At 49.8% G+C, this 9,485-nt stretch overlaps 1 protein-coding gene across 1 annotated transcript in view; it reads right to left on the reverse strand.

Annotated features, from left to right (window-relative positions):
- Positions 1 to 5,856, reverse strand: part of LOC138815027 (rab GTPase-binding effector protein 2-like) — a 15,598-nt gene extending 9,742 nt beyond the window's left edge. Inside the window, exons 1-4 of the mRNA XM_070004262.1 lie at positions 5,842 to 5,856; positions 5,527 to 5,704; positions 4,861 to 5,070; positions 186 to 343 (exon numbers count right to left, since the gene is read on the reverse strand). Coding sequence (XP_069860363.1) covers positions 186 to 343; positions 4,861 to 5,070; positions 5,527 to 5,587 — 429 coding nt within the window. The 5' untranslated portion in view covers positions 5,588 to 5,704; positions 5,842 to 5,856. The remainder of the gene's footprint in view (positions 1 to 185; positions 344 to 4,860; positions 5,071 to 5,526; positions 5,705 to 5,841) is intronic.
- Positions 5,857 to 9,485: the final 3,629 nt, after the last annotated feature.

The following is a 9,485-nucleotide window of genomic DNA, read 5'->3' on the forward strand; positions in this document are numbered from 1 at the left end:
TTGGGAGGGATACACTTGATCACTCACTAGCAAAGAACAAACCAAATCCTTCCCAAGTCCCTGATTACACAGTAGCGCTATGCTCTACCTGGAATCATACATGGTGTACTATGTCCAGTGACAGATGACAGGACGCTGCCATTTCTCACAAGCTCTCCAAATGCTGTTAGGTCAGGCCATCCTACCTTTTCCATCTGCTTCTCCAAGGAGTCCAGGGGGTGGGCGCGGGCGAGCAGCTGCTTGAGGTGGCCCAGCTCCCGCTCCTTCTCCTCACAGTCCTGTTGCTGCTGCTGCCGTTCCTGCTTCAAGGCTGTGATTTGGGCCTCGTAGCTGCTGATGGACTCTATGGGCAGGAAGGGCAGGAGCTCAGTTCATTGCCTCTCTGCTATCAGATTTGTAGGGGTGCCACATGGACTGGCAGAATGCCCTGGCAAGCCTTCAGCTTCTCAGAGATGGCAACATGGGAACGTAACTGAAGATCAGGTGGTTATAGGATGACTCAAAAGGACACATGTAAGGTCAAAGCCCAGGTACATAGGAGAGGTTCAGCTGGGCAATGTGTCTCTCAGGTGTACTCCATCAAAGAAGTGGTCCTTGAGCTAGTGCTGGGGACTCACGCCTGTCATCCTAGCTGTTCAGAAGGCTGAGATCTGAGGATCACAGTTTGAAGACAGACTGAGCAGGAAAGTCCAGGAGTCTCTTATTCCAATAAACTAACCCCCAAAAAGTAAAGCTATGGCTCAAGTGGTAGACTGCTAGCCTTAAGCAAAAAAAAGCTCAGAGACAGTACCCAGGCCCTGAGTTCAAGCCTTAGGACACACACACACACACACACACACACACACACACACACACACACACACACACACACACACACACACACACACACACACACACACACACACACACACACACACACACACACACACACACACACACACACACACACAATGTGATCCCAATATATCTGAATTAAAATTTACTAAGACCAGGACTAGTGGGGCACCATGTCTGTAATCCTAGCTACTTAGAAGGCTAAGACGTAAAGATTGATATTCAAGGCCAGCCCAGGCAGACAAATGTGAGAGACTCTTATCTCCAATTAACCAGCAAAAAGCCAGAAGTGTAGGTGTGACTCAAGTGACAGATTGCTAGCCTTGTGTGAAAAAAGGCAAGCAAGAATGTAAGGCTCTGAGTTCAAAACCCCACAACTGAGCCGGATGCCAGTGGCTCACACCTGTAATCCCAGCTACTCAGGAGGCTCAGATCTAAGGATCTCGGTTCAAAAGCCAGCCCGAGCAGGAAAGTCCTTGAGACTCTTATCTTCAATAAACGACTCAGAAAACCAGAAGTGGTGCTGTGACTCAAATGGTAGAGTGCTAACCTTGAGCATAAGAAGCTCAGGGACAGTGCCCAGGCTGGACTCGCAAAAAAAAAAAAAAAAAAGAAGAAGAAAGTTAATCAGACACAGAAACCACCAGGGCATTAATTACAATGCAGTGAGATGCGTGGAATCCCAGCTATAGATTCCTCTAGAAGAAGCCGTGCTTAGCCGGGCGCTGGTGGCTCACGCCTGTAATCCTAGCTACTCAGGAGGCTGAGATCTGAGGATCGCGGTTCAAAGCCAGCCCGGGCAGGAGAGACCGTGAGACTCCTATCTCCAATAAACCACCAGAAAACCGGAAGTGGCGCTATAGCTCAAGTGGTAGAGCGCTCGCCTTGAGCTGAAGAGCTGAGGGACAGCGCCCAAGCCCAGAGTTCAAGCCCCATGACCGACAAAAAAAAAAAAAAAAAAAAGAAGAAGCCGTGCTCTGCCAGCTTGGCCAGGAGGGGGCGCTAGCTTGAAGCAGGGAAGGACTCAGAAGGTAACAGGACCAACAGGAGCAGTCCTCAAGGTGGGAAAGTAGCTGGTCCATCTGGGCATGGTGTCAAGGCAGAGTGTGCAAGCCCAAGCAAGATGCCTGAGAAGAGACCTTGGGAAGGTGAAGAGGGAGACGGTATATGGTTCCTGAGGCCTTGAATGCCAGGCCAGGAGGTGTGGAATTTATCTTCCAGATCAGCAGCCAGTAGAGGTGCTGTTGGGTGGAACACGAACATTTTGTGTTTGCACAGATATTTATCTTAACATGTACTAATGTTAGATGTAAAGTTTCCATTGACAGGCTACCTGGGTTCAAATCTGCTTTCTAGGCCAAGCATGGTAGTACATACCTATATACACCTGTAACTACTAAGATCAACCCCAAGCAAAAATGGAAGACCTTATCCAGAAAAAAAGCAACATTGATCAAGATGCATTGTATTCACAAATTGACATGTTGAATTGAAATCCCTTTGTTTACCTACTTAAAGATGTCTAGAAAAATAATTTGTAGCCAGCTGTTGGTGGCTCATGCCTGTAATCTTAGCTACTCAGGAGGCTGAGATCTGAGGATCACAGTTTGAAGTCAGCCTAAGCAGAAAAGTCTGTGAAACTCATCTCCAATAAACTACTCAGAAAAAGCTGGAAGTTGGGCTGGGAAAGTGGCTCAGTGGTAGAGTGCTTGCCTTGCATGCATGAGGCCCTGGGTTCGATTCCTCAGCACCACATAAGCAGAAAAAACTAGAAGTGGCGCTGTGGCTCAAGTGGTAGAGCGCTTGCCTTAAGCTGAAGAACTGAGGGCAGCGCCCAGGCCCAGAGTACAGACCCCATGACTGACCCCCCCCAAAAAAAAAAAAAGAAAAAGAAAAAGCTGGAAGTGGTGTTGTGGCTTAAGTGGTAGAACACTAATCTTAAGCACAAAGAGGCTCAGTACAGTGCCAGACCCAGGGTTCAAGCTCTGGGACTGGCAAAAAATAAATAAAAATAAAAATAAATTGTATTTTCCCTCAAAAAATAAAATAAAGAAAAAAAGAAGGCTTGGAGACAGTGCTCAAATGATAAAAACCTGCCTATCAACTTAAGTCCCTGAGTACAAATCCCAGTACTTTCCCAGAAAAATAAAGCTGCGGGGCTGGGAATATGGCTTAGTGGTAGAGTGCTTGCCTAGCATGCATGAAGCCCTGAGTTTGATTCTTCAGTACCACATAAACAGACAAAAGCTGGACATGATGATGTGGCTCAAGTGGTAGAGTGCTAGCCTTGAGCAAAAGAAGCTCAGGAACAGTGCCCAGGCCCTAAGTTCAAGCCCCAGGACTGGCAAAAATAAAAATAAATAAATCTGCTTTTTTTTTTTTTTCCTGGTTAGTGATGAGGCTTGAACTCAGAGCCTGGGCACTGTCCCTGTGTCTTTGCTCAAGTCTAGCACTCTACCACTTTGAACCACAGCACAGTACTTCCAGTTTTCTGGTAGTGAATTGGAGATAATTTAAAAAATCTCCTGGGTTCTCTTGCCCAGGCTGACTTTGAACTGTGATCCTCAGATCTCAGCCTCTTGAGTAGCTAGGATTACAAATGTGAGCCACTAGCACTTGGCTTTTAGCTTATAACTTTAAGAAAGTTATTTTTACAACTCTTTGGCCCTCAGAGGCTTCTCTGTAAAATGGAGATGATAATTATTTCTAATCCATACTTTGTTAGAAAGATTACACTCATAAAACACTTAGGTAGTAGGTCACCCCTGTAATCTTAGCTATTCAGAAGGCTGAGATCTCAGGATTTCAGATTGAAGCCAGCCCAAGCAGGAAAGTCCATGAGACTGCCATCTCCAATAAACTACCAATAAGCCTCAAGTAGAGCTGAGTCTCAAGAGGTAAAGTTCCAGCCCTGAGTGATAAAGCTAAGAGACAGCCCAGGCTCTAAGTTGAAGACCCAGTACTAGCACACACAAAAAGTAAGTCTAGCTGGGCGCTGGTGGCTCACGCCTGTAATCCTAGCTACTCAAGAGGCTGAGATCTGAGGATCAGGGTTCAAAACCAGCCCGGGCAAGAAAGTCTGTGAGACTCTTATTTCCAATAAACCACCCAGAAAACTAGAAGTGGCGCTGTGGCTCAAGTGGTAAAGTGCTGAAGAGCTGAGCGACAGCACCCAGAGTTCAAGCCCCACAACCGACCAAAAAAAAAAAAAAAAGAAAAGAAAAGAAAAGAAAAAAAAAGTAGGTCTATTTAAAGAATAAATATTAAGGGTAAGAGGGCAGGAAGTCATATATAGATGACTACATTGCATAAGTATGTAGATACTTAGCAGTGTGATAAACAGTTCCAGAAGTTTGGGTCTAGGAGCAGTTGTTAAAGGGAAAAGGGCATGATGGGATGGGAATTTTGGGCAGTTTACTCTGGAAGCCAATTTCAAGAGTAGATCACACACAGAGGCTGTGAAGGTGGGGCAGTAATCCTGGAGAGCCCAACGACAGCAGGGACCCACCCGCCTGCCATCTGCTTCAGAAAGTCTGGCCTTTCCCTAGAGGAGTGGGCAGGAAAGAGGAAAAGAAGCTGGGGACCTGGGGTCAGGGGAGCTGGTGCTTCCCAAGTGGTGAGGCCATGAAGCAGAAGAAGGAGGAGGAAGGTGCATGCAGGGGAAGGAAGGAAACCGAAGAACTAGGCTTGGGCCTAAGGTTGACTCTGCAGCCCCGACTAAAATGTGGCTGGTTCGGGGAACTGAGAGGTTTCTTGCTCATTTTCAGGGTTGATCAGTCATCAGTGAAACATGAGAAATGACAGAGAGAGCAAGGGAATAGGCAGAGGGTGGGAGCTAAACTTAGCTGTAACTGACAGCTTCTGACCTGATATACAGCGTCTGTATGCAAATCAGAGGAAAGAACCCCTAACTACTGCACAGACAGACCTAGGGTTAGGCAGTTCATAACTTATCCGATTCCTTTCTTGTCCTGTACTCCCTCTTCTGGGCGAACAGCAGGTCTGGAGGAGACCCCCCCCCCTCACCTTTCAGGATGGCTTGCAGCGATGCCACCTCTTCTTGGCACTGCCGCTGTACAGCAGCCACTGCTTCGGCCTTCGTGCTCTCGCTCACCTCCGCCACAGCCTTCATAGTCTCCATTTCTGCCAGGGCACCTGCCAGCTCGGCCCTAAGCCGGCAGAGTTCATCTGACTCACCTTCAACCTCTGATCCCTCTTGCAGTGAGGGATCCAGCGCTGTGGAAGACAGGAATCAGGCTCTCTCCCCATCGTTTGCCTTATCCCCCCCCCCAAACCCCAGTCATCAAATTGGCACATCAGCAAGTCTCACAACCTTCTACAGCACCTGGCCCCGCCCCACTCACCTGGCCCCGCCCCTTCCCAACACCTTCGCGCCATACTCGGCCTCACACAGTCTTTAGCCCGCCCCCTCCCTCGGCTTACCCAATCCCCTTTCCTCGCTCGCGACCCCTCCCTTCTGATGTCCCCGCCCCTTCCCGCCTCACCCACTTTATCCCTTGGGCCTCAAGCCCCGCCCCTTGCTCTCGCGGCTCAGGCCCTGCCTCCTCCCCCTCCCGCCGGCTGCCCCGCCCCTTTCCCCCGGGTCCCCCTCTTTTCCCCCCTCCCGCCCCAGCGGCGGAGCTCGACCCCGCCTCTGGTCCGCCGCCCCCCCGCGTACACGCCTCGACGTACCACCCCTCGGCCGTCTCAGTCGCCGGTCCTCGCCTGGAGCCGCGGGCGCAGCTGCCGCCATCACCTCAGCTCAAACGGCGGATTCCCGCACTCCCTGATGACGGCGCGGCCTGCTTCCGGGTCCTGTCGGCTGTTTCCGGATCCGCTCGGTTGTTTCCGGCTCGGCCGGGACCCGAAGCTGCGGTGGGAGGGGGGGGGGGAGAGAGGGCCTTGCCGAGCGTCGCCGGAAGTTCCCGAGTGGGTGCTGGGCCTTGGCGCGAAGTCCCGCCCGCCCTGGGCCGCGCGGGGCCCGGCGACGCCGGCGCTCGCGCTGACCTCTGCCGGCGGTGGCTCCGCGTCCTCGGAGGCTCCGCTTCGACGACGCCTCCGCGGGGGCCGGGGGCGGGGAGCACGGAGCGCCACCTCGCCCTTCCCTCTCCGAGAGCCAACCCGCGATCGCGCGGCTCACGTTACAGCCACCTGTGTGCGGCTCCTCCGCCCGCGCCGAGCCCGCCCTGGGGTCAAGGCCGGATCAGCTTCACTGTCCTGGGTGCCTCTGAGGCCCCACGCTGTCAGAGCCACACGGCCCCCGTCTGATGCCGTCTCCTGCTAATCGCCCCAGTGGCTTTCCAATCCTGTTGGGCCCCGGGTCAGGCTCTCATTAGCGGTGCCCTTTCGCCTTGCACCGTGACTGGGCAATTCGGGACCCGCATTACCCTCCCCCAAACCAGTTTTCTTTCTTAGAGGACGCTCTGGAACCTGGGCGTCCTTGATTCTGCCTGGCCTCCTGGAAGTCTAAACTACACTTGCAGTACACTGACTATTCCAGGATGCATTTCCTTCTGTCCCAGCGCCCCAACATTGTGGCCCCCCGAATGGCCACAATGATCTCATCCCCACTCCCAACTCCTTGCCGGACTAAATAAGATCGCTCAAAGCCACTGGAGCCATCTTTATAAAACATAGTAATCCCTTCTAGTTAGCCAGGTTGAAATGAGAACAGGTCACACTGATGTCAGGTTAAGCAAATATTCCCTTGAAAAGATTTTCAAAGCCGGATACGATGCCTTGTGCCTGTAATCCTAGCTGTTCAGAGGGCTGAATTCTGAGGACCAAGGTTTAAAGCCTAGCTAGGGCCAGAGAGTCCTTGAGACCCTTATCACTAATTAACCAACAAAAAAGGCGGAAGTAGAGGTGTGGCTCAAGTGGTAGAGCACCAGCCTTGAGCGAAAAGACCAGAGTGAGCGCACAAAGCCCTGAATTCAAGCTCCAGTACCAGCACACATGCAAATTTGGGGGGGACTGAAGATCCTGTTGTGAAGAGTGACCCTTCTAGTGCACCAAGTACATGAAAAGACTAACAGATATGTGCATTTTGAGACTGAACAAGTGTTAGTGACACCAGGTCCAGGAGAGGGTTTTGTGCAGTTTCCCTTTAGAAGTAGGGACTCTCCTTGTAGGGTCCTTGGATCACAGAGTAAGAATTTCTGGACAAGTCACAATAGTAAGAAAACTTGGCAGAGCTTTATTAAATAAGCAAGCCAGGCAAGCAGGAAGGCAGAGGCTCATTCTAACAGAGTGTGGGTGCTTAAAGGGAGACACAGAACTCTTGGACATATATATATATATACATACATATATATACATATACATACATATACATATACATATATGTATATATATTATATGATAAAGACATAGTCTGACTTTAAGTGTTTATCTTTGCTCTTAATCACTCTTGGTGTTAACACTTTTTTGGGGGAGGGGGGGTCATGGGTCTTGAACTCTGGGCTTGGGTGATGTCCCTGCGCTCTTCATCTTAAGGCAAGAACGTTCTACATGGGGCTAGGAAGGTGGCTCAGTGGTAGAGTGCTTGCCTTGCATGCATGAGGCCCTGGGTTCGATTCCTCAGCACCACATAAGAAAAAAGAAAAAAGCTGGAAGTGGCGCTGTGGCTCAAGTGGTAGAGCACTAGCCTTGAGCTGAAGAGCTGAGGGACAGCGCCCAGGCCCAGAGTTCAGGCCCCACGACCGGACCCAAAAAAAAAAAAGAGTCTCACGGACTTTTCTGCCCAGGCTGGCTTTGAACCGTGATCCTCAGATCTCAGCCTCCTGAGTAGCTAAGATTACCGGCTTGGTGTTACACTTTTATTCCTTGGGCTCAGCATCTCTAAGACTGACCTGTAACTTTAAATATTTGACCATTGTTTTGGGGCATCTCTTTTAGGTAAGAATGTATCCTCCCATAAAAAAATGTTTATTCTTGATATTCAGAAACAGTGTATTTAAGAAACAAAGACAATAAGGCTTCTATGTCTCTAAATACATTGTTTCTGAATAATGCTTCTATGTCTCTAAGTTCTATGTCTGAATTACTGGCTATTTACCATGCATCATTTTTGCCTAATATATCCTGCCTTATTAGGAAAAACATAAATTTGAAGTAACAAAGCACCCAGGGTTTCAGGATAGTCTTCCAGAGGAAGTGCAATGTGAGCTGAAAACCAAATGATCATGAGCTGGGCACCGGTGGCTCACAGCTGTAATCCTAGCTACTTAGAAGACTGAGAAGTAATGAATGTGGTTTGAAGCCAACCAGGGCACAAAAGTCCATGAAGATTCTTATCACCAATGAAGAACTGGAAAGCTAGAAGTGGAGCTATGGCTCAAGTTGTAGAGTGCAACCTGGAGCACAAAAGCTCAGCATTAGGGGCAAGGACCTGAGTTCAAGCCCCAGTACTGGTATTACCCACTCCCAATCCCCCCCCAAAAAAAAAACCTGGAGGAAGGGGTGGGGAAGATGGATTAAATGGTAGAGTGCCTTCATAACAAGCATGAGATCTTGAGTTTAAGCTCTAGTATTACCTAAAAATAAATAGCAAAAGAAAGAACAGAAGCCAGGTGTGGGTGGCTCATGCCTGTAATCCTAGCTACTCAGGAGGCTGAGATCTGAGGATCACAGTTCAAAGCCAGCCTGGGCAGGAACATCTGTGAGACTTTTCAGTTAACCACCAGAAAAACCAGAAGTGGTACTTGTGGTTCAAGTGGTAGAGTGCTAGCCTTGAGCTGAAGAGCTGAGGGACAGCGCCCAGACCCAGAGTTCAAGTCCCATGACTGACAAAAAAAAGAACAGAAAAGAAAAAGAACAGGAAGTGGCGCTGTGGCTCAGTGGTAGAGCCCTAGCCTTGAGCTGAAGAGCTGAAGGACAGCACCCAGGCCCAGAGTTCAAGCCCCACGACAGACAAAAAAGAAAGAAAGAACAGAAGAGCCTGGGCAGCTGCAGAGCTACTTCAAGGACCAGAGACTGAATGAAAGGCACACAGGACACAATTACTAAAGTACTGTCTCTATCCCCACAGCCACACTCTTCTTCACCAAGCCCCCTCCACCCTGTTGAAGGGAAATGGGGCCCAGGCACCTGTAGAGTCCCCTGGGGTTCCCCCAAGACAAACAGGAAGCCACAACCCAGTGAGACAGGCCTGTGAACCAACTGAGAAAGTAAAGAAGTCTCTTGGGTTACTGGACCATTTCCTTGAGTGCCTTCAGCATTGAATACAGGGACACACGTACACATACACACATACGTGTGCACATGTATGCACAGCATGAATGTATACTACACACACATGCGCATGCTCAAGTGGACTTCTGATTCCAGGGCTCACTACACCACCAACTCAATGGGTGACTTTGGGCCCCATGTTCCCCTTCTCTTCCCATCTCCTTACCTCTCTACCCTGATCTGTCTTTTTTTTTGCCAGTACTGGGACTTGAACTTAGAGCCTTGTGCTTGGCATGCTTGTTTGCTCACAGCTGGCACTCTACCACTTGAGACAGGCCTCCAGCTCAGCTTTTTTGGGAGAGAGTCTCTTGGGACTTTTCTGTCATCCAGACTGGCTTTGAACTAAGATCCTCCTGGTCTCAGCCTCCTGAGTAGCAAGGATTACAGGCATGAGTCACTGGTGCCTGACCTTAATCCTC

Source organism: Dipodomys merriami, unplaced genomic scaffold, assembly GCF_024711535.1.
Source record: "Dipodomys merriami isolate MVZ:Mamm:240054 unplaced genomic scaffold, mDipMer1.0.p SCAF_62, whole genome shotgun sequence".
NCBI classification, from domain to species: domain Eukaryota; kingdom Metazoa; phylum Chordata; class Mammalia; order Rodentia; family Heteromyidae; genus Dipodomys; species Dipodomys merriami.